Consider the following 24685-nt stretch of genomic DNA (forward strand, 5'->3'; position numbering starts at 1 on the left):
ATGCATTTAATTGCAAGAACAGATTTATTTGATTAGCTAGGTCCGTTTTTACTCACAGTGTTGGTAAGCTTAGGATGTCCTTACAATCAATAAAGTCTTCCTTGACTTTCATTTCTGCAACCCATTTACAGAATGCAGATACCTGTTTTTGTGTTTTCTCTTTCCCCCCTTTTATTTCTCTCTCTCTCTCTAGTTGCTTGTGCTCTTTGCCTCCCTAAATCAAGGTGCAAAGATGCCAAACAGTGATGAAATGAAAAGAAAGCCAATTGCTGGACTGAGGTGGGGGAGATAGCTGCTAGGAGTCCGCCTGCGACTATGGAGCAGTCAGTAATTGCTGGAGACAGGGAAAGCTGGGGGTTGGGCTGAGGTAGCCATGTATAAATAGTGTGATCTCAAATTGAAAGGCATAAATAACAGCAGGAGTGATCTAACCCTATACAGCCCATCTTCTACGTGCAAAAAAAGCGTGCAGAGGACGGCCAGATCTCCTGCTGAAAACAAGTGGATCTCTGTGGATAAGATCGCCGGGCAGCCATGGAAGAACTTACAGCTTTTGTATCCAAATCTTTTGACCAGAAAAGCAAAGAGAGCAGCAGCAGCAGCAGCAGCAGCAGCAAGAAGGAGACTATCACGTACAGGGAAGTTTTGGAGAGTGGGTTGGCTCGATCTAGGGAGCTTGGAAACTCTGACACTAACCTGCAGGACATTACTGAGAGCAGCAACCATTGCCCGGTGCATCTTTTCAAAGACCATGTAGAGAGTGACAAGGACAAACTGAAAGAGTTCAGCACGGGCAGGACTTCGGAAGGTAAGCACTGTGCAGGCGGGAGCCCCCTCTGCAAAGCCGGCTCCACGCCGGGAGCCTTCCTCTCCCTTCTTTCCACACTGCGGCCCTTCAGCTTTGCCGCTCGCCTGAAATGAGGGGTGAAACTCAATTAATTGAAACCGATGCGTCCCGATGAGAGCACACGCTCATCAGTTTCATGCCTTTGTGTGTGCGCGCGTGTGCGTGTGTGTGTAGAGAGAGAGGTTTGGTTTAACAGTGAAAGGGGAAGTAGCCACTTTAGTTTAGCCAGAGTCCCCCATTTAAATCGGAAATCGGACAGATTGTAGGTGCCTTAACAATGCTCTGTACGGGGTTAGAAGTTCCATGGGTAGGCAAATGAGGAAATCTTGTCCAGGGAGTTCTAATGCATCAGAAGACATGTTCTTCCTGTTTCCGGGCCATCAGGATGCTGCTTCTTCTGGGAGAAAGCTGGACCTTAAGGGGCTGCCTTTGGACAATTTTGTCTTGCAGAACACAGATCAGTCAGTAGATTGTTTTCGGATATATGTGGGTAGTGAGAAGTCATAAAGCAGCACAGCTGTGCGTGTACTCTAAGGGGCAGATAATCATGGAGACAGCGAAACATTCCAAGCCTTGGATACATATGCTGTCATCAGGTTCAGGACATTCAGTCCTGTCGGGCAATCTCACCTTTGTCAAACTAGTTTCACCTCTACGTCCTTAGACGCTATCGAATTTTAAAACACGAGTACTTTTTCATTTTCACACACACACAGAGAAAGAGAGAATCAAATCATGGGGGGAACAAAAAGCTGAGAAAGTGTCTCCGGGCAAGTTGGTCAGGTCGACCTGTCCTGGGAGCTACTAACTAGGCTACACCTGGCGATAATAAAAATCGTCTAATTGGTTTGTGAACAACGACCAACCTTTCAACTTTTTTGAAAAACCGTTTAATGAAACGCTGACTGAAAGACACTTGAATTCACCGTAAAAAAACCATATATAATAATTTTGAGAATAATTCTTTTTTAAGTCTTATAATGTACTTGAGGCCTGTATTTCTGAAGAAGTATATCTCACTTAGCACTTCGTTATTTTTATTTCTAATGATCAAGATTACAAAGCATGGACACCATTTATAGAAATTATTCAAAAAGGAAGTCTTATTAAAACGAACCCCCTCCCTTTTTTTTATTCGAAGCATATAAATGTTAGACTGTGTGTTTATCTAATCTAATCTAATCTAATCTAATCTAATCTAATCTAATCCGTCTATGTATAGAGGGGTGGGGTGGAGGTGAGAGGGCGGAGTTGTGCAAGATGAGGCGTTTGTGACAACGTCAGTGCAGGTAAAGGTTCAATCTAATTTCACTGATTTCAATATGCTATTCCAATCCCACCGATATGACTATCCAATATTTTGTATACATTGTGGGCATGCTTGATTCTCTGCGGAGAATGCATCTACCACAAGACTCAGTTTATCTTTCTACGTGGCTCATCTTTGTTTATTCATTTAGTTAGAAATATCTTGTTTAAATACGGCTTCATGAAAACCACACACATTACAGTGAGGAATGCGGGCCAAACGCTTGTTTTAGGAAAAGGACAGGCAAACGTGAAAGTGTTAAGCAATCGAACAGCAGCCTATAAGGAGGGGGCCGTGAATTGATGTGAACTGTTGTAGTTTAAGTTAAGAAGTGAAAACAAAGATTTGGGTTCTGGTGGCCTTTTCTCCTTGGATTTCCACTGGCACAGACCCCGCTTCATTCAAATATTTTCATTTAGTAGTCACCAGATTTTTGGGGGAGGGCGGGGGGGGGGAATTCAACATTATCTCTGTACATTTATTCTCACCCCCAGCCCCACACTGGCTGTGAGGCGGATCAGAACAAAAGAAACAACTGGGGTGGGGGGGGGAATAAAGAACTTGCTGGGACTCCTTAAATCGCGCGGCGGTGGAACAATCTGGGTAACCTTTTCGCGGCTATACAATCAGATTTAGTCGAGGGCATGCAGCTGGCTGGCACAAGCGTGATTAAAATAGACACCCTCTGCTGATCAAATGGTTTTGGCCATTTTCGTTATTACGATTAAAAGAGGATTTGCGCCCTAGGTCCCTTTTTCAAAACAAGCCAGAGAGAAAACGCCAGGGTTTGTTTTTGGCCTCGTTGTTATGTTTTCCTCTCCTCGGTGTAAATCTCCACATGCCCCAGTTTCCATGTGGACGGATGCTCCACACGAGACATCAGTCTCAGGTTAGAAACGCTCCCCCGCCCCTAGCACCTTCTTTTCTAGCGATTTCCCCAAAGGCGGCCAAGATGGGAGTGAGGAGGTAGAGAGGAAGCACGTTATTCCTTGATGGGAGGGGTGTGTGTGTGTGTGTCAGCTCCCCCCCCCCCCCCGATGTAACAAGCCCAGATTCTTCCAGCGACACAGAAAGATGACCGACCCCTGCCAACAGCTTGGAGTTTGAGGTTTCCCCAGGTATTTTTGGCGAAGTGGCTCAGGCCCGTGTAACTGAACAATGGACAAATTTCTCTTACCACGCGAATGTTTTACCTTCACCCCAACAGCGGTGGGCAATGCCCTGCATAACCGCATTTACTTCTAAAGAAAACAGCAACCCAGAGCTGCCCCTCCCCACTGGCTCCACATAGGGTTAGCAGAACGATTTCCCAGCATTCGTCTGCGACCCTTCTTCAACTGCAGTTACCAACGCATCATAGGTGCTGGTTAGTGACTTGTTTTTAAATGGTCCTCACATGGCGAAATTCACCAGCGAACCAAAAAAACCCCAAGCTCCTTCTTTTTCCTCGCACGGATACCGTTGCTGTTCGTGAAACAGTGGCTCAGACCCTCCTGATACGTAAAACGAGCGATGCTCGGACACAGTGATTAAATATTTCCCAGCATTCCCCCAGAGTGCAGCTATATTTTGGGGCCCGATGCTGCAGTCTTCACTCAGGCATAACTTCCACGGTAGTGCACTGGGGTAACATCCCTGTCATGGCGTGTTATTTTCTGCTCCAATCGATTGCTTACGCTTTCCCTACACTGTTGCTCTTGTTGGGTGACAGGGTGTAGCTAGTGCTAGAAGAGGTACGTCGCCATGGGATGGGGATACATAATAAATAATATTTCTCTATAAAGACACAAAAAACTGCCCTCCCTTCACCGCCCCTTTCCCCCGAAGCAAAAATTCTGTGCGTGACAACATGGGAGTGATTCTGTTTAATGGCACTTTCCTCTAGTTTAGAATCAGGTTGGGGAAGAGGAGAGGAAAAGAAAAACTAGTCTCCTGTGCAAAAGAAACTTTTGTGAGATACTAAAGCGAAGCTCTGTGTCCCCCGCTCCCTCCCCCCCCCCCCCCCGGCAGGGATCTACGAGTGCAAAGAGAAGAGGGAAGACGTGAAGTCAGAAGATGAAGATGGACAGACCAAGCTCAAACAGAGGAGAAGCAGAACCAATTTCACACTCGAGCAGCTGAATGAGCTGGAAAGACTTTTTGATGAGACTCACTATCCAGATGCCTTCATGAGGGAGGAACTAAGCCAGAGGCTGGGACTCTCTGAAGCTAGAGTTCAGGTAAGAGAAAGACTCTTGCATTATGTTCCTGGAAATGTCCTCACCTCAGTTCCTGACTGCCAGTGGATTCTAGCACAGTGCCCTGTTTCATTCAAAGCAGGAGAGCTGAAAGCAGAAACGACACGTCTGGTGGGAAGCTGTTTGTATATCCGGTGTACTTGTTCTGCTAAATATATTTCTTAAACTCCTCCATTGTTGCCTTTAGATTTTAGAAATTATCTAATTAATAACGCAATGAATTGCTTTTGCAAACTCATCTGATCACTAAATAACCTCTCCCTTAATCCCCATCTTTTTCTTTCGCCCTGCTCTCCTTTTATGGGGATGTTTTAAAAAAAATCAGAAAACAATTGTCATGGATAAGGCTAGACGGTTTGGGTGCTCTGGGACTGGATTATCTAGAGCCGGGGGAAAGGTGCTCCCATCTGACTCGCATAGCAAGCATATGAATTCATTGCACCCCATCTGGTATATTTTCCCTCTCTGCCTTTTTTTAAGGTCTCATAATCCTTAGACATAGCTACAAAAATGTGGCAATCAAAACCTCGCAGAACTGCTCATTGTGTCTTCGAATCGATTAAAAAATATTTTAACTTTCTCCTTGATAGCCAAGGCGAGGGAAAAAAAAGAGGAATAAACAGGGAATCCATTCCAAAAGCAGATGTCATGTAAAAAAGAATTAATAAGATCAACCTGTGGATCCCTGAGCAGGAGCACAGGGCGAAGAAATTTAAAGAAAAACTCTTATCAGGTTGTTATTCTCTACATGGCTAACAGAGGAAATAAATCCTTTTACCTTTTAATCACATCAGTTTCTCTGAAGAAAAATAACATGTATATATGCTTATATATGTAAATAAATATACACACTAGGCTTCGGATGGCAGGGTGATTCTCTTTGTTTCCCCCCCTTAAATATTATAAACGTCTAGTCTTTGGAAAGCAAGGAGGAAGAATCTGTGCCTTCCAAATCCTTCCAGTACTTATCCGAGTAAATGTCTATCTAGCTTTAAATAAGTGCCTCCTTGAGGCATTTCCCGAAATAAATAGTGTAGCTAGTTTTTCTCAGCTGTGGGGTCTTTCTGTATAAAACAAGCTGGAGAAGGGACCTTGTCGTGTGGACCATATGCCTTAAAAAGGAAGACTTCTAATCTAGGGGAATATTGCAGGGGTTGAAAGGGCTGGTGGCCTACATTCTCCTGGAAGATTGATCTAACCGCACCATATAAATTAATGAAAAGATTAAACTTTTGCTGAAGGGGACATCAAATCTTATGTCATCTTCCCAGATCTTCTTGCTTTGGCTCTGTAATATCTTTCCAGGGCCTTGATGTACTGTTTCTATAAAAATAAATTACTTGTAATTGAATTCTGCACTCTTTCTTTCAAGTAGTTTATTACTGAGTAGCAGCACCTTAACAGGATGTTCATAGTTACAGAAAAATTGGTGCTTCAAGAGCTGGCAGAACTTGAAATACCACACCAAAAATAAAATATAAAAAAATTTAAAATGGTGATATTGATTCAAGTGGGAATTATAAGCAAGACAAAATTTCATTTCTCTATTTTTTAAAAAGAGGACTGAATGAAGAAGGCTGATAATAGTAATGTAAAAAAAGGAAAATAAGATAATTAATTAGGAAAAAACAGAGGACTCACTATAGTTAAAAAGAGGGAGTAGGAAAAAAGAAAGGAGGAAAAGGACGGATATTTTAATACTTTCAGAACTGTTCTCTAATCCCTCTCTGCACCGCCTGTCCCTTGTTGTTAAAGGATATAGTTTCAATTTAGTGTGGAAATTTGCTGTAAATAAATTGAAGCTCCTATGGTAGCTAGTCCTTATTAACCTTTTATTTTTAGTGTTGTACTGGAAACTCATATCACCCAGCTGTCAGGGTTATAATTGAAAGTTATGAGACCATAGTGAGGAGCAGGCAGTAATTCAATTACAACAAATATCTTTGGGTTTATGGTGCAGGGCTAAATTAAATGTCATTATTCACTGTCTCTAATGGAAATCAAAAGGAAATCAGATTAGAGCATTTGTGAAAGAAATCACTGAGTGATCCTTAATGAAGAAATAACTGTCTAAAACAGTGTACTGTGCTTTACTTAGCATATTCATGACTAATTGGAATTGATCGTGAATCACACCAAGCCTGATTTATTATCGCTTAACGCAGTGGCTAATTCATCACTTTTATTCCTCTTAACCTTATTTTTCATAGCTAAAGGGAAAGGGCACTTCGTTTTGCAGATTTAAATATATTTTTTGTTTGAAGGATATTCTGATTTGCAGGGGAAGTTGTTTACACGCTGCTTAAATTCCTCATGACGATTTAAACTTCTTCGCCAAAAAAAAAAAAAAAGACAGATTTTATGCAAAAAGAAAAGGAGGACTTGTGGCACCTTAGAGACTAACAAATTTATTAGAGCATAAGCTTTTGTGAGCTAAAGCTCACTTCATCGGATGCATAGAATACACAGAATTCTATGCATCCGATGAAGTGAGCTGTAGCTCACGAAAGCTTATGCTCAAATAAATTTGTTAGTCTCTAAGGTGCCACAAGTCCTTTTCTTTTTGCGGATACAGACTATCACGGCTGCTACTCTGAAACCTGTCATTATGCAAGATTTTATGCAACGATCACCGCCGTACCAAATGCATTGTGGTCGCTGCAACAAAGGTCCTCACCCGAAATGACAGTAGCTTGGTACAAAGTTTTAAATGTTTATTATTGGGGTATATATTTTTGGTTTGAAAAATACGATTTTTCAGTAGTCATTAGTTCAAGAAAGCAGAGTGACAATAACACGAAGCCAAGCTGGCGTGAGTTTGAAAGGCAGATACTTTATTAGTACACGGAAAGGTCGTGCTCTTGAAAAATCCAGGTTACAGTTTTCAGTTAGATCCGTAGCTCAGGGTTTGCTCAGCTGAAGAGGGCTCGCTATTATTCACGCGATCATCTGGCGACCCTGAGCAGAAAGAATTGCGCTCCAGAGTAGAGAAGGCCAATTCCTACTTAAGAAAATCACTGAGGTACCCTGGGTAATTAATGCCGTTGGAAGCCTTTCTTTGCACTAATTACTCCGTTGTAAATGACCATCATTAAGGCAACTGAAGAAAGCTTGAAGGGAAAACTTGATGTAGGAAGTGCAGTTAGTATTAATTAACCGTATGATCACTTGGCAAGTGTAAGAACATCAAAGGTTGAAGGTGCTTCTTAGCTTCAAGATTTTATCAGCACCGCAAGTCAATGTTTGTGCACATTTGGTAGGTTTCGTGTAAGAATAAAACTGGGCAAAAACATTTGAATCTGAGCGTCTGACAATCAAATCAACTCACTTCATTAAACTAGCCATTTGAGAAAGGAGAGGAAACAATAAACTCAAACGTCTGAAACACTCTCGAATAGAAGTCAAAGAGAAACAATGACAACTGGATTTTTGCATTTGTTTAATAGTTAGAATTACTGGAATTAGATGAGGATTATTGGATTATAGATATTTTCCTGCTGGTAGTATAAATAATTCCTTAAATCCAAATCTGGAAAGAGTCTGTTATTGCCTGCAAGTAAGAACATTAAAACGTCAGCAGGAACATTTTTTCAAAAATAAAAAGTTAATGTAATGGAGAATAATTCAGTCCATTTGCCCAAGTCTGGATTTATTATTTTATGTGAAACCTTAAAATCTCTCAAAACCCATAAAACTGAAGTTTTGGATTGGAACAGATAATCCAATTGGTAACAGATTTTATGGGCTAGAAATCGAGCACTGAAGTTTGACAAAATGTAAAATGTTACCGGTTTGGCTTAAATATGAGGAGAAAAAGATGATAGCTCCATCATGAAGGGAGATCTGTGAGGGACACAATTTTGGTATTTGCTTTATCAATCGCGACTGCTCACCCTCTATGGGTGGCACAAGGGAGTGAAAGCCTGGAATCCTGCAAGCCTGGGGAATACTGGGGGCGTGGGTTTAGAAAGAGGGCCACGGTTCCGAAGTGTTTGTTTTCAGGATTGTAGAGGCTTTACGGTAACTTTTGATGTGCTGGCCAGGCTCGATACACTGGCAATCAAAAAAGGAGGAGAACGAATGTTGGTTGTTTGTTTGGTGTCGGTCCCACGTTCTCTAAGCCATTCTAACAGGACTGTGAGAGTCATAATCACTCACACAACGCGCAGTGGCCACTCAGTAGCCTTGTGTGTGTGTGTGTGTGTGTTTATTTTATACACATCATTAAAATTATACGAACTGCTTGGCCTCCGCTTGCTAGTCCCGCTTCTCAGCAGCTGTCTGTCTACCTTCCCCTTTTTGTTTTTATTTTTGCAGGTCTGGTTCCAGAACAGGAGAGCGAAGTGCCGAAAGCAGGAGAATCAGATGCATAAAGGTGGGTCTGAGAGCACGGATTCAGGGAGTGGATGGGTGGTATGGTCACTGAGTGCTGGAGAAGAAGGCCGGGAATGGCACGAAGGGAAAGTGCCACCCACGGGGCTGACCGTGCCATGTCTCTCCTTGCAGGTGTGATCCTGGGAACTGCCAGCCATTTAGACGCCTGCCGAGTGGCCCCTTATGTGAATATGGGAGCCCTGAGGATGCCTTTCCAACAGGTAGTTCGTTTTGCTTCCCGTTAAACGCCTGCCCCAATGCCTGGGGCTCCTGCCTGCCCTCTTCCTCTGCTGCCCTTTCACCGCCAAAGGAGGAAGTGGGACACGTTTACAAGTGCCATTTATAGCGAAGTTGGCACGTATTAAAAGCACGCTGTAAAACTTCAGAAGGGGCCTCTTTCCAAACACCCCCCTCCTCTCGCCTCCCCTGCTCAGGCAGAGGTAGGCGGCTGTAGGTCTGCCCCTCCTTTCCCGGTGTGCTCTGGCCCTGTGGGCGCCTAGATGCGCAAATGAAGGAGTCAGCAGCCCAGCCAACCCCCCCCGGAGGCTCAAGTCTCCTGCGCTCAGTCGAAGGGAGTTTGGTTGCAGGATCCGGCCCTTGCATTAGGAGAGGGAAGGGTTGGCCAGCCCGGCCCAGCATCCTCCCTCGCGGTCCCCTGATGCGGACAGAGCCCAGGGCAACAGGAAGGGAAGGTGGGGAGCCTCTTCCTTCGCGAGACGGGGGCTGTGCTACTGGCGCAGGCCGCCCTCGGAAGGATGAAACCGGTGCCTTGTGCAGCAGCCGGCTCGCGGCAAAGACAAGCCTCCCCGTTAGGAGCTGTCCCTTCTCCAAGCCCAAACCCAGGGAAGGTGACTCGCCCAGAGCTGGCCTCGGCCCTGCAAAAATCTCCAGCACGGGGAGTCCAAGAAACAAAAATGCTCCTGGCGCTCCCTGCGTCCATTTCCCTGGGCACGGGGGACGATCACGCGCTGGCTTTTGCTCCCAGTTCAAGGGCTGGGCCCTCACGTGCACGCTTCGAGATGAAGGCAAGTTGTCCGCACCGTCAGGGGGAGCTTCGCTTCACTAGATCCTGTCAGTTCCTGAGACTTTTAGACACATATTTGCAGCCCCTCCCCCCCAGAGTGTAGATGCCGGGTAGCATCGACCTCGTGTATAAATGGCTGACTGTGGTGTGCAGGACACAGTGTGTAGTCTCACACAGACTCTTCGCAATGGGGTGGGGAGGGGCAATATTTTAGATGAGGCATGGGGCAGGGTGCTGGAATAATTTACATAGTGTGGGTGCTGAGAGCCATTGAACCAAACTGTAAACCTTGGCTATAATGGAAACCCCTTCAACACCTCTAGTTCCAGCACCTTTATATGGGGTCAGGTATAGCTCAGCGGTTTGAGTACTGGCCTGCTAAACCCAGGGTTGTGAGTTCAATCCTTGAGGGGGCCATTTAGGGATGGGGCAAAAATTGGGGATTGGTCCCGGATTGAGCAGGGGGTTAGACTATATGACCTCCTGAGGTCCCTTCTAACCCTGATATTCTATATACATTGGGCCTAAGTCTGCTCCATGTGCCTAAATCAGGAGCAATCCCCTTTGAAGTCAGTGGAGTTACGCTGGCACTACTCAGGAAACAAGGGAGAAGAGAGGCAAGCCCGCCCAGATGCCATTTAACAGTGCAAGCTACAGCTTGTGGCATTTCGTTTTTGTGCCTTTACATAACCGATTGAGGAATCGGTTTCCCAAAAGCAAACTAGGTAGAAGGCATAGATTAATGCTATTGATTTTTGAAAAACACATATCTTGGGGGAGAAAACCCACACCCGACGCAGAGATCTCTCTGTCAATCCAGTGTGTTTGTGCAGGTCTAAAAAGCTCCAAAGTAAACACTGGCCACTGGTCCCTTTTACAAGGTTAAAGAGTTTTTAGAAAGATATAAATAACCATCCCTAGGAAAAAATGCTATTTAGCACTTGTTGGCGCCCAGGCGATGGCCAGCTCATTTTTGTAAATATTAGAAGGCCTAAATATGCCTCTATTCTCTCTGTATAAGTGCTGAGCGGAGTGTTTAATATCAACCAGTCAGTCCTCGTCCAGCTTTGCAGTACCTGTTTAAATCAAGCCAGTGCCTAGCTGTCTCCTTTATTCATGCTCCCTGCGTCTGCTGCGTGCAAGGGGTTAAATCGGTGACTCCAATCCCCTCTTTCCCACTTGCAGCTCTAGTCCTTTCCTTGAGAACGCAGCAACCCGCACAACTGCTGCTGCTCAGGGGGGAACAGGCCAACGCGTCAGTTTGTTCAGAGGGCGGTGGAGCTCGTATTCCTCTTGAACTGCGCCGATTCGAATTCCTCGGCCCGCCGGGCCTTGCTGCGCTTTCTCGCCACAAGCTCGCATCCTGTGCTGCCAAACCACGCGAGCGGCTCCGACGCCAACGCGCAGTCCCCCTTGCGGAGACAGCCGAAGTTGGAACCGCACTAAAACTAGGCCGGATCGGCGGGCAGGCAGTCGAGTAAAGGGCAAATAAATGGTTCCCACTGAAACCTCTGCTCAGGGGCGGTGGGGAGCGAGAGGTGACGGGGCGCCATGTGGCTCGGCTTCGTAAACCGAGTCCGTTTCCCCGCCTCGGCGCATGTGGCCGGCGACAGCGCAGGAGGCCCCGCCCGCCGGGGGGGTGGGGGGGGAAGGGCGCTGCCGCTGCCCGGGGAGGTGGCTAATCCCCTGCCAGGTGTGGGTGAGGAGGGAGAGGGCAGCTCGTGACCCGCGGCGGGTGGAAAGCCCCCCCAGCCCCTTCTCACCCGGCTCCCCTGGCTCTGCTTTCCCAGGTCCAAGCGCAGCTGCAGCTGGAAGGCGTGGCCCACGCCCACCCCCACCTCCACCCGCACCTGGCGGCCCACGCGCCCTACCTGATGTTCCCCCCGCCGCCCTTCGGACTCCCCATCGCCTCTCTGGCCGAGTCCGCCTCCGCCGCTGCGGTGGTGGCCGCCGCCGCCAAGAGCAACAGCAAAAACTCCAGCATCGCCGACCTGCGACTCAAGGCCAGGAAACATGCCGAGGCGCTGGGGCTCTGACACTTTCCGCCGTGCCGCGCCCGTGTGTGTGTGTGTGCGCGCGGCCAGGACTCCCGCGCCGCTCCCTCTTGCCCTCCGCCCCGCCCCGGCGGGACTCTCTCGGCGCGCCCCAGGCCTGCGGCCCCGGGGACACGGCTCGCCGGCTTTTGGAAGGCCTGCAAGTACTTTTAAAGACCATCGCGACACGTCCCCAGTTCCTCCTCTCTTCCCCCTTCGCGATCAAAGCCTTCGCATCCCACCCGGTTCGTCTGAGGACTGCGGGGGCCCAGTCGCCTGTCCTTCTTTTTTATTTTTCAGGCACCTAGCGCTCCACGGCTAAAACTGCTCCCCCAGATGCAATGGTAGGGTGAGACCATCCCGAACCGCCATCAGATTAAACACACACACACACACACAAGCAAAGACTTTCCGGAGGATAAAGTAGGTGGGGAACAAAATCTTTAAATTATGCTCATCTGTGAACAGTGGGACATTTGGATTTTGACGCTAGCAAAAGTGATCACGTCAGCGTGAGGTCATCGGCTGCCGTCAGTTCTGCGACCATGTGCATGTGTCTAACTCAACACATTTTGAAGATGGTAACATCTATTAAAACAAAACAAACAAAAATAATAAAAAAAAAAGATCCTTGGGGCTGGTCTCCATTAAAGATGACATTTCTTTGTTGCCAACAGTATTATTTCACTGCCATGAATATCTTCCATCGCTGAGGAGCTGCTGCTGCTGCAGAACTGGTTTAAATTTAAATGTGGAATTTCAGATTTGAGGCGAGGCAGTTTTTTTTTTCTTCAAAAAAAAAAAAGAAAAGAGCAGCAATAACAAAAAAAAGTGTGTCTCAAATGGCTAAAAGTCTTTTGGAAAGAAGGGGAAAAAAAAGACAGACTAGAATTTACTAACCATCAGTGGTGACTTGAGTGATGGGAACAATATGAATGCACCTGCTTTACCCAGAATCACCTGAATTAGCTGAGATGCATTGTGCCATAAAGGAGCAGGTCGATTTTCTGATTTTTTTCTCCCTAATGTCTGGATCTTTGAATTGAAATCTTGCTCTTTTACAGGATATAGAAAGAATGACTCACACAACAAAGATGGACATACGGTTTTAAGGCATAATACTGATGCAGCATTACTTTTAGTGAAATGCAATTAAGTGCAGTAAAGTGCAATACTGTAAATATTATAGATTAAAAAATAGCCGTACATTCTTATTCTGTTAATAACCAGTTCCGCAAGAACCACAACTTAAGTCCTTTATGCTCAGACTGGGTACATTGCAGTTTAGTGCCAAAATGACAGTCCGGGTCTTCTAGGAATGGATAAAAATATATGTATCACATATGGAAAAAGATAGATACTATGATTTCTAGTCAAGTTAATGTGCCATATTCTGGGAAGTAAGATGAACAGCCTGTATGACATTTTTGCAATCATTTTAAACAAAACAAAACGAAACAAAAAAAGTAAATGTTTTGTAGGGGTGGACAAGTTCAGTGTTTGCCAATTTTTCTTTTTTCCAGTTATGTAGACACCAAATACAAACTTGTCTAAGCAGCATAGCTAGTCTAAGTTGGGGAAACTCCCTTGAAATTATATTACCAAAGTGTCTGGGTTTACTCACTCCCCCATGTTTTTATTTGTTATGTAATTCTCTTCTAATCAGTTTATTCTGTTGTGGGTTTGTCTGTGAGAACAAATACTGCTCTGGTCTACTTCTAACAAGATAGCTCAATTTTTTGCCTTTGTTATCAAGGCCTGCATTCATGGAAGCTTATCCTCTCAATAGTACTGCCAGTAAGCCTGTTTTTTCTTTCTCAAGTGTATTTATCATCTAGTAATCCATTACTAATTTTGGCTTTTGCTGATATTTATCAAATCCAAATATTTCCATAGGGCAAAAAGTAATGCATTAGATCTTTTCAGTCTTTGCATTTGCATTTTTTTCCAATTTTGATACTTTATGACAAGCAAATTTTCTGAAATGTCAAAGTGCTGCCATTTTCCACCTATTTATTATGTGAAAAGTGGTTATATTTTGGACATGTTAGAGTTTATAAATGTTACCTGTCTTTGCTACCTCTTTGTGACAGCCTAATATCTCTTTAAACCAAGGCCATAATGCTAATATAACATTAACCATTGTAGAGGGACGTGGGGAATAAACCCAGACAATTAACAAGATTGGAACTAAAACCAAACTTTATCTAGAAGGTATAAATGTTGTTTATAGTAATGATATAGTATAAAGTTTATACTTCTAGATAAAGTTTGGTCTTAGTTCCAATATTGTTAATTATATCACATTTTACAACGAAAATAATACTTTTCCCCACAACACCACCAGCATTTTCAAGTCCATATTTTTAACATACAAATGGGGAATTTCACCATAAGGAGGCACTAAACTCTAACAGATGAGCAGTTATACTGGCTACCCGCAATACTTTGGGGTACTGTGATGTACGATATTGATGGCTAAAGGCTCAATCCTGCAGCCTTTATTCACTTGGATAGAAACTCACCTTTGTGCAGAGGGCCAGCACGGCTTATGCACTGCTCACATCCCACTTAAGCCCTATTTTGAGTGGTCATCAGCCATGCTCTGGGCTTCTACACAGGAGTGAATTTCACCCTCAAATAGTTCCAGTGACTTCAGTGAAACTTCTCAAGTGAGGGGAGGCTGCAGAATTGGGCCCTGAGAGCCTTCGACCATCTTACAAATGAAGTTATCTGCTTAACTGCACTTCCTGAAGCGTATTACATTTATAAAATATATCTGGTTACATTTTGATAACAGTTGCTTACTAACAAGTCGACCTTTGGTGTTATAATGAATACCAGCACAATAAGAACTTTCATATGCCAGTCAGATTTCTCAAATTTGTCTGGGTTGGTGTTACTCTTTTTTGCACTGAAGACTCTACCAGTTTCTTAAGACTGGTAAATCATATCAGTGGATGGCTCAGAGATATCTAAACTGCACTGGAGAACCGGAGGCAAGTGGCAGCAGCTACTAGTTTAGCAGGGTTTGAAGTAGAAACAATAGATCATCCTGGGAAAAGGGCAGGGTGCCTCACTGTATCTACATGCTGCTCCTGCCTTTCATTCAGTGTAGCACGCATGACAGATGCAATCCTGACATGGGAATGAAGGTGCTGCTGTCAAAACTGCTTCTGCTTTTCTTATTTCAAGAGCAGGATAGTCGGAGTGACAACTGGTCCAAAAGGCTCACTGGGCCCAGCTTTGGATGGAGCATGCATTTGGCCTTCTCTTCTTTCTTTCTGGCCTTGTGAGAACTTCTGCTTCAGCTGGCACTTTTAAGGGCCAAATCATCAGTGGGTGTAAATCAGTGTAGCTCTGTTTACCTCAGTGGGACTGCCCTGATCTGCACATAGTGAGGATATGGACCTCAGTCTCTTTTCTATCTCAACCACTGTGCTCTGTTCCTCTTTCTTTTTATCGTGAACTTCTTCAACAGGTAAGTGGTTGAAGATAAGACAGTTAAGGTTCTGAGATATTTAGTAAAGTTAAAAGATTACCTTTACTGAATTAATAGCATGAGTCTCATTTATTTGGACATCAGTGGCCATGTTAGTCTTTGCATAATTTCCCATTCTGAGAAATGAGAGCTTTCCACTGATCATCAGAACAATGTGCATTGGATGGAATTCTCTTGGCGTGGGTCTTCATTTAGTGTGAACTGGCTTCCAGCAAAGGTCTTCCTCAAAAGTTGGGATGTTATTTTGAAAATAACTTGAACCACCTCAAAATAAATAATTTTGCCTAGAAACAAGTATATAAAAATTCAAAACAGGGCCCAATTAATCACACACAGCCCTTTGTAATCAAAAGATGAAACTCAGCTACAAATTTATTTTGAACTATCAAAATATGCTTAAGAATTTGTATCAATTTGAATAAGAAGCTAACTCCATAACTCAGTTTTTATTGACTTGGGAAAGTCAAGAAAGAAACCAATGAGATCAGATTTTTTGGCTTAGTACGGCCATAGATGTGGTAATATTTTGGTTTATTAATCATAATCCTTAACACTTATATAATGCCTTTTATATGAAGTAGGTAAGAATTATCATCATCCCAATTTTACAGAGGAAGAAATTAAGGCATAGAAATTAAGGACCAGATTCTACCATCCATAATCATATTGAATACTATTATTTGTATTGTGGTAGCATCTACAAGCCACAATCAGGAATGGGACTCCATTGTGCTAAGCACCATACAATCATATAACAAAAAGAGTTCCTGTACCAGAGAGCTTACAGTCTAGTACCTTACTCCAAAGGTAATATTCAGCATGATTATGGGTGACAATGAAGCCTTAATTTGCATCCCTAACACCATCCAGCTACCACCCAATCTAAAGCCCCTTTCAGTCAATGGAGTTTTTCCTTTGACTTCAGTGGAGCCAGGATTTCATCCCAGGTCTCTAGTTTGTGGCGGAAATATGATTAGAACTCAGAATTTCCTAGTGTCTAATCACATGCACAATTCACTAGAATACCTTGACTGCCAATCTCAGCTACTAACAATTTCTCACACAGACTAAACACCCTGATGTCACTCTTTTGCATGTTTGTTCTGCCTTTTTTTGTTTCTACATTTGCTCATGAAATAATAGAAAAATGCCCTAGCTACATAATTTTGAGTTGACACATTGGGGCCATTGATTCAAATACTTTAGTAAACACAGTCCTGTGGAAATCTGAGACAATAATAAGGATAAACACGGATTTTTTGGAGGGTGGGAGAAATTACATGTGCATTCTACTCTTTTAATTATGGTAGGCAAAAGGATTGTTTCATTTCTTTTTATAGATAGTTACAACTTATGGAGACATTACTATGGCAGTGACAGGATCCTTCTTTCCCCTTTCTTTCTGAGGAAATTTTACAAAAATGTAAAAAAAATAAATGACACATATTTCTGAAGAAACATACTTATTTTTATAACATCTACTATCCTTGAATCACTAATGATCTTCAGCTCTGTAAAGTGACACAATCCACGTGGCTGGAGATCTTCCTTGCTGACAGTTAAAGCAGACGGTGACATGCTCACTCCTCTTCTGTAAGTAGCTTAGTAAATCCTTTATGTTGCATTCTTCCCTCAGCGTGCATGTAATTCCCACTGCAGTCACAACTCCAAGTGGCAGTGGTAATATAGAGATTTGGTAGAACCTCTGATTCAGTACCTTGAAAAACATACAGTGGTTGCAGGAGGATGTGGTGGAATCAACTAGAGCCTGATAGTCTTTGGAGACAATAAAAAAAAGCCCTATATGCTATACTAATACATACCCTCTCAGTTGAATCACTGGTCAGTGTTAATGGGAGTTATATGTACCAAGAAGAAAATATAATCTTTCACTTTGTGACTTTCCCTGTTGGTAAAATGGTGCCTCCTTTTGAGTTACTCCCTCCTTCAAAGCTGTGACCCAGGTCACATGGACACAATCCAGCTGCTTATATTATACCAGTTATTTCTTGCCAGTTAGCCTCTCTAGCAAGGTCAATGATAGGCCATGGACTTCTGTGTTTGAGACATTCTTCAAAAGAGGTACAATGCCTAATGTCCCTTGAACATTGGGTGTCTGTTGGACAAGGTTTGCATTATCAGCTGGTGCCTAATTTATTAAAAGTCAGCCTAAGAATTTGCTGATTTTCAATAAAGATTAAAACTTGATGCCGTTCATACACATTTTATTGAAATTTGATATTTAATTAAAATCAGTTGAAGAATGTAGAAAATATCAAATTTTGAAGCTGAAGATATTTATTGAAAGGCAATACTTTCATGAATCTAGGCCTATGATATGTATTAATTACATCAAAGACAGGTAAATATCTCTGTTTCTTTGTATTGATGTATGTGGATGTTTTATTTATTATTTTGTTTGAAAATTTCTAAATCTGTAATATTTTAATTATGTTGAGTGCAAATTTGACAATGCTTTGCATTTATTTTTATATTTTTTAAACCTGTTGCTTTTGCGAAATTATGAGCAGCCAGTCTGGTTTACAGTACCATTGCATTGTTCTGGCTATGTATACATAGTGTGTCTGAGTTTACAGACATTTCAGGGATTGCGAAAATGAAAAACTCTCCAAAACCAACTGGTCTTAAAGTTTGTACCCTTCTGTTATTGTGGAAGAAACCTTTTTTAGGTTTTGGTTATGTCAGCATGCTCCTACATGAATTCACCAGACATGTAGAGTTCCAGTTCCAGAGTGTATTATGTTGAATCACATGATATGAATGTACATCTTGTAAAAGTGAGATATGAATAAACTTATAAACATTTGTAATCATGTGTTAAAGAATACTCAAAATAACTGATGCCAAAGTGATTATTTAATAGTGGACCATTTATTTCATTAAACATACATAGACAGAGCTTTTCATTTATTTACCATTTTTCATTCTTTAGGGTTTTCAGAGAATGAATACAATATGCTATACCCTGCCATCAGACTGTGTCCATTGAAGTCAATGGAAGTTTTTCAAAGAAATTGATAGCAGGACATGGCTCAGCAATGACGAACAGATGCCACAATTTTAGGCTTTTACTTTTATATCTATGACTTTTTTTTTTTTTTAGGGCTGCTAACTTTTCGTCTAGCATCATCCCTTTAAACAAATGACTATGCACGCGTGGCCATTTGGGGACTATGTGGATCTGATCCAAAGCCTATTGAAGTCATGCTCATTTGGCCAGGGGCAAGGAAGATGGTCATGTCCCTCACTGTCTGTATACTGGATGCAATTTTCTCTCATAACTTAACCCCTGCTTGCAGTAAAGCCAGCACCCTGATGTGGAAAGGGATATCCAATTTACCTTCTTGCCACTGCTTATTGCATAACTTCATTATCAGCCTGGTCTAAAACCTATTGGAGTCAATGGGAGTCTTTCCATTAACTTCAATGCACTTTTGATCTGGCCCTAAATTCAGAGATCATTCAAGAGTTAAACCATACTTCTAATCTCTCTGGAACCACAGTGCGTGATATCCTTGTTGTATTTGAGCTTAATAAGCCTTACAAGAGTGGTTGTTCCTTATAATGGGAACTCCCAAATTTCTGCCAGCGTGCCTTTTTATTAGAGCCATATTTATTTTATTTCTTTTCTGTAGCAGTTTATGTAAATTGAAGTCAGAACAAGAATTTGGCTTTTGTAATCCTGCTCTTTCTATGAGTGCCTGGATCTGTTTGAGGCTCCTACATTTGCTCTTTCTTATGTAGTTAGAATGCCGTCAGTACATATCTCAATTACTGTTTCACACCCAGCCAACACTACTCATTGATATCCCGCTTTTCCTAAAAAATATTATGAAGTCAGTAACTATGGAAGAGATGGGATATCATGGGAAAAAAAATCTTTACTTTCTATTCCTTGAAAGCACTCAAACTATGGATGGTGATCAGTAATGTGTACTATAGGATCTATCAGGCAAAATATAAACTACATAACTTTGTGCTAAAAGAGCAGCTCCTGCACAAGATAATTTCATAGCAATTTATAAATAAGTGTTTTTAATTCTCTTTTTCTGTCTATTCATATTCAACTAAAATATTTGAAAGAGAACTAAAGAAAATAATGGTTATAGGAAATTTAGTAATGTCAAAATACAATTACACTTTTTTGGAGCTTTGGTCTGTAGGAAGTGATTTATTTTCAACTGCTTCATCCTTTTCCTCTCCATTTTTGTTGAGAAGAATAAGTACGTTCCTTCAAATATTACTTGTCTGATTGTTTTCTGAAATCATTGGCAATTTTGAGGGTTATTTCCTGCCCGACTTTGTATTTATTTTTCTTCTGCTTTAAGTGAGAATTTATTTTCAGTTCCAAAAAGTTATAGTTTGACCTATTGCCATTAGCATTTTTGGATACTGTCTCTAGTTCTCTTTGTAGAATTTGAATTGGATAAGAATAAACACAGTAACAAAATAAAGTCCTTAAAAGTTGTCAGTAAAAATGTATTTCTTTCTTTCCTGAGGAGCTTCTCTCTCAGCCTTTTTTCCTGAGGTACAGAAATATAGTAATGAACGTATGAGGAGAGAAGAAACAGGATGGGGTAGCTGTTGGCCATAGTACATCTGAAACATGGAAAATCTCACACATATATGGCCCAATCCTGCATTCCTTGCACATCGAAAACTCCCACTGAGGTCAATGGGAGATGTGGGTATTTAAGGTATGCAGGATCAGCCTAGAAAAGATCGATCATCTAAGCTCAAGTACCACATACAAATGAGTATAGAGTGAGTACCAAAACAAAGAAGAATGTGCCTTATTTCCATTCTCCAAACCAAATACCCAGACTTCATTACCATATCATTAAGGAGAATAATCCTGCTCTAACATAATATCTTTCATTAAACTGGCTCTCAAACTGCTTTACAAACTTTACTGACTGGCTGTAAAAAATATAGTCTTCAAAGGCCGATCCAACTCCCATTAGGTCAACAGAAGGAACCTATTGATTTCAGTGCTAGATGGATTGTGTCCTAAGGGTGAGAACTTATAGTGAGGTGAAGTGGCCTCCCTCCAGACTTGAGAGCAAGAGACCACTACATTCCCCTTGGTGGGTGGAGCCATACCCATCCTGCACCCCTTGTCAGAAGTACCAGGGCGGGACAGGAACTATAAAGGGAGGGCCCTATAGCTCAGTTGAGTGGAGTCAGGAAGGAGACAGACTTCTCCAGCCTGCTAGCAAATGCTGGCACTGTGCAGCGCCCTGCTAGAGGAAACTGACCCTGCAGAGGGGTTGCCAGTACTGCTGAGGAGACAGGACTCTTGGACTACAGATCCCCCTGCCCCTGCCCAGACTGTGGTAGGAAGTAGCCCTGGGAAACCAGACTTTAGTCAGGTTTTGTTGCTGGACCATGGGTCAGTGTCTTTTGGTAGGCTCCCCGCTGACCCAGTGGTGGAACCATTTGCTGCTTTTAGGGCCCTAGGATGGGACCTTGTGGAGCACAGTGGGCCTGGGTCCCCCTATCCCCTGCCCCCAACCTCACCCCTTGGGTGGTGGCCTATTCACCCCTAGGCCAGAAGGCCTATGCTTTACTCATATCTTGCCCCAGCCAGGAGACTGTGGGCCCGGACTATATGTTTGCTGGCTGCCTTAGCCAGGAGATGTAGGCAATAGCCTGCTCTCTGCTCTGTCCTACCCAAAGTGCCAGAGCTCCCCTTATAGACTGTTAATTGCTGTCTGCCCCAGCCAGGAGGCTGTGGTCTAATGACTGCTTACGCTGTGCCCTGCCTAGCGGGCCAGAGCCCTAGACTCCTGATTGGTGGCAGCTGTAGCTGGGAGACTCTAGGCTAAAGACTGCTTACTGCTCTGCCCCACCTGAGGGGACTAGAGCTCCAGGCAGTTAATGATTGTTTGCCTCTGCTAGAAGGCTACGAATTATAGACTGCTTACTGCTTGGCCCCACCAGGAGGACTCGAACCCGAGTGCTGCTGCCTGACTCAGTGAGGCACAGTGGCCTCCCTCCCGACTTAAGAGCCAGGGACCACTACAGAGTTGTATTAGGGAGGAAGGAGGAGATACACATCTCCAGTAGGGTTAGCTGGAGGCACTATGGCTGTGTAGGCTAGGAGTAGGCATAATGCCTCCATACACCCAGGGGGCAATGAGATATCCAGCAGCAGAATTTACTACACCCGTCTGCAAACAGACTGTGTTGTCTCCAGCATGGGTCCGTAGACACAAATTAGTGATGGAGTTGATGCGGAGGCTACTCTCCTGGGCTGAGAGTGACATTTTGAGCTCTGGCTGTTCTCCACAGTGTGTCTTCTGGGAGCGTAGTCAACTAAATTTGATGTTTGGCGGGGTTTTTAAAAAATAAACAAAACACAATGACCGATTCAGAAATGTTTTATTTAAAGCAAAACATTACCAGTTTAAAAAGAAAATTAGAACGTGAAAAAGATCACACACTGAACCATTAGGCTCTTTTAGTCATTTTTAGTTTTTTAGATGGCAAAAAAGGAGTCACGGTTTCTTGATCCACCCTAGTGTCGGTGGTCGAGGCCTTTCTGTAGCTCACGAAAGCTTATGCTCAAATAAATTTGTTAGCCTCTAAGGTGCCACAAGTACTCCTTTTCTTTTTGCGAATACAGACTAACACCGCTGCTACTCTGAAACGTAAATTACAGCTGTTTCCTATGCAGGTACATGGAAGGAAGATCTGTTGACCTATCTATTGGGTTTCTGTTGCACCCACCACTGCAGCATCTAAGCGTTTTCTAGGTAAATTAGACTTGCATAGCTAGGTTTCTAAGACACTTGATGCAATCTTCTGTTCTTTTTTGGTTATAGAAAGCTGTGATTGGGGACTATATGTACCTTTTACATACAACACCCCTCCCCTGACTTAAAAGTTTGGAAATTAAGTATAGAATTAAGGTTGCCCATGCCTTATGACAGTCTTTAATTACCTGATTACACACTATTTTTTCCATAGGACCTCTGCCTCATTCAGTGCACAGAATGGACTGTGTTCAGGTTTTGTGCTGTGTTCTGAAGGACCCCTTCCTCATTCACTGTAAAATGAAAGGTAGGCATGTGTAGAGAATAAAGCAGGTAGCAAATTAATGCAAAAAATAAAGGCTGGTCTTGTGCTTAAGACAGTTAAGAACCCCTCTTTTCCCCCCTCAGAAGGAGGCGGTTCTATCCTGGGCTCTGCCGCAGATTTCCTAAGGGCTTCTGGACAAATTGTTGGCACCAAAATTTTTGCATGTGGTCACTAACCATGTGTTCTTCGTTATCTGGGTGCCTGACTTGAGACACCTGGGGCCTGATGTTCAGAAGTGCAGAGCATTCACCACTGAAATGGAAGTCAACCAAAGTTGTGGGTGTTCAATACATTTAGTAGTAAGGCAGTGTGATTTGGAGGTCTGAACACAGAGATTCAGGCAGTCCTGAGGTCTAATCTTGGCTCTGTGATGGATTTACTATCTTGCCTTAAGTAAGTCACTTTGTCTTCTTGTCTCAGTTTTCCAGTCTATCAAATGGGTATAACAATACGCTCCTATTTTGCAGGGTGGCTGTGACAATACATAAATTAATGTGTGTAATACACTCAGATACTACATATGAAAACCCACCAGGTAACTAATAGCTCTGTCTTCAATGCAATGATTGGATGATGTGCAGTAAATAAAGCATGAGGCTAAAAACAAATATAGAACAGCTGTCTTATTCACTGAGCACTGAAAAAGGCAGTGGTCCTGTGGACAAAATGGTATGTGACTCATGTAATTAAAGACTATCATAATGATTAAGGAGAAGGGGCAGAAATAAGATTGCACAGTCAACCTTAATATTGGCATTTCTTAACTTCTGAGTGCTTGCTTTTGCAGCCATAATAGCATTCTATAAACACAAAAAGGTTTTTGGTTTTTTGTTTTTTTTTTGGGTGAGTGTAATTTCCTAGGTGTGTGTGTGTGTGTGTGTGTGTATACAAATAAAAGAAAAACACAAAACAAAGTTCTATCCCATACACCTGCAAAACCTCCTCCCCATCACATATCACTATCATTTGATCCCTGAACCTTTAGCACCGTAATACAATGGTCACCATTTGAGATACAAAGTTAATTGCATTAGTACAATGGTTTTCAATCTGTGGTCCACAGACCCCTGGGGATCTGCAGACTATGTCTAGAGGGTCCACAAAAGGTTGTTGTTACCATAGAACAATGGTTTTTAACCTGTGGTCCTTGGACCCATGTGGGTCCGGAGCCTATGTCTAAGATTTCCAAAGGGATCCGCACCTCCATTCGAAATGTTGATGGATCCACAAATGAAAAAAGGGTGAAAACCACTGCATTAGTCGATAGGAGGACATAGCCGATGAGAACCAGCAACCTGAGGAAGGTGATAGCAGGGGAGGATAACGTCCTGGCTAGCTCTTCAAACCAGAGTTTCTCTTATCTTCTTTAAATGTGTGGGCTCTGATTCTCCCCTTGCCAGATATGAGTAAATTCCACTGAAGTTACTTGTACCTTCAGGGCAGAGACGATCAAGCCCCCAAACTCTGGCATTTGATCCTAATCTAATTATTTTAACTTTTCTTCCTTGTCAATTACTCAATATCCTTTTATTCTACTAACCCCAGACTCCACCCAGATTGCTTCACCTCTCAATGTCTGCTCTTTCCAATGCCTTATTTTAAAAGGGCCATACACATGCTACTATCACTCACCTAACTCCACAGCTGGGCATCACGTTATAGTGCAGGCATTATTTTCCTTATTATTTTACATGGAGTTATGACCTATGGAGACTACAGGTCTCAGCATGTGAGACTCCATCTTGAGCTGAATGGTCCTCCACTCATAAGAAGATGGAGCATTGCCTGCTAGTATTACAATGTGCTCTACATGAGGCTACACCTTAAATCAGCTCAGAAATGGAAGCTGGTATACCTTGCTGGCAGCACATAGCACCGCTGCTCTGCGATATCTGCATTGGCTGCCTGGTTTTTTCCAGGTGCAGTTTAAGGTGTTGGTTTCAACTTATAAAGTCCTTAATGGCTTGGGATCTACCTACCTCAGAGATGACCCTGGTGCTTGAGCTGGACTCTACTTGGTATATAAGAGAGGTGAGCTACTGGCAGGGAATTTCCTCAAGTTTGGAACTTACTTCCTGCATTGGTCCACAATAGCTCTAGTCTGTTGTCTCTGAAGGAATTATGCAAGACACATCTATTTACCAAGGCTTCTGAGGAATGATCTGGCCTCAAGTGTATTTCTATCCATCTCTACTCTGGGATGCCATTTTCATCCTGCTTATAATCATCAGTCCCAGAGTAGCAGTTCACATTTT

The 24685-nt window shown here is 43.0% G+C and overlaps 1 protein-coding gene across 2 annotated transcripts; it reads left to right on the forward strand.

The window, feature by feature from the left end:
- Nucleotides 1–220: 220 nt before the first annotated feature.
- Nucleotides 221–19103, forward strand: SHOX (SHOX homeobox). Of its 2 annotated transcripts, none has more exons than XM_074966032.1 (5): nt 221–808; nt 4167–4375; nt 8711–8768; nt 8900–8991; nt 11582–19103. In XM_074966032.1, the coding sequence occupies exons 1-5, from the start codon at nt 535–537 to the stop codon at nt 11825–11827; spliced, it is 879 nt and encodes a 292-aa protein (XP_074822133.1). In that variant the 5' UTR covers nt 221–534; the 3' UTR covers nt 11828–19103. The 2 variants fall into 2 exon arrangements, with proteins under 2 accessions (XP_074822133.1, XP_074822143.1); XM_074966042.1 differs by having other exon boundaries at nt 8900–8988.
- The last annotated feature ends 5582 nt before the right edge of the window (nt 19104–24685 follow it).

The sequence above is a fragment of the Natator depressus genome, chromosome 1, assembly GCF_965152275.1.
Source record: "Natator depressus isolate rNatDep1 chromosome 1, rNatDep2.hap1, whole genome shotgun sequence".
Classification (NCBI taxonomy): domain Eukaryota; kingdom Metazoa; phylum Chordata; order Testudines; family Cheloniidae; genus Natator; species Natator depressus.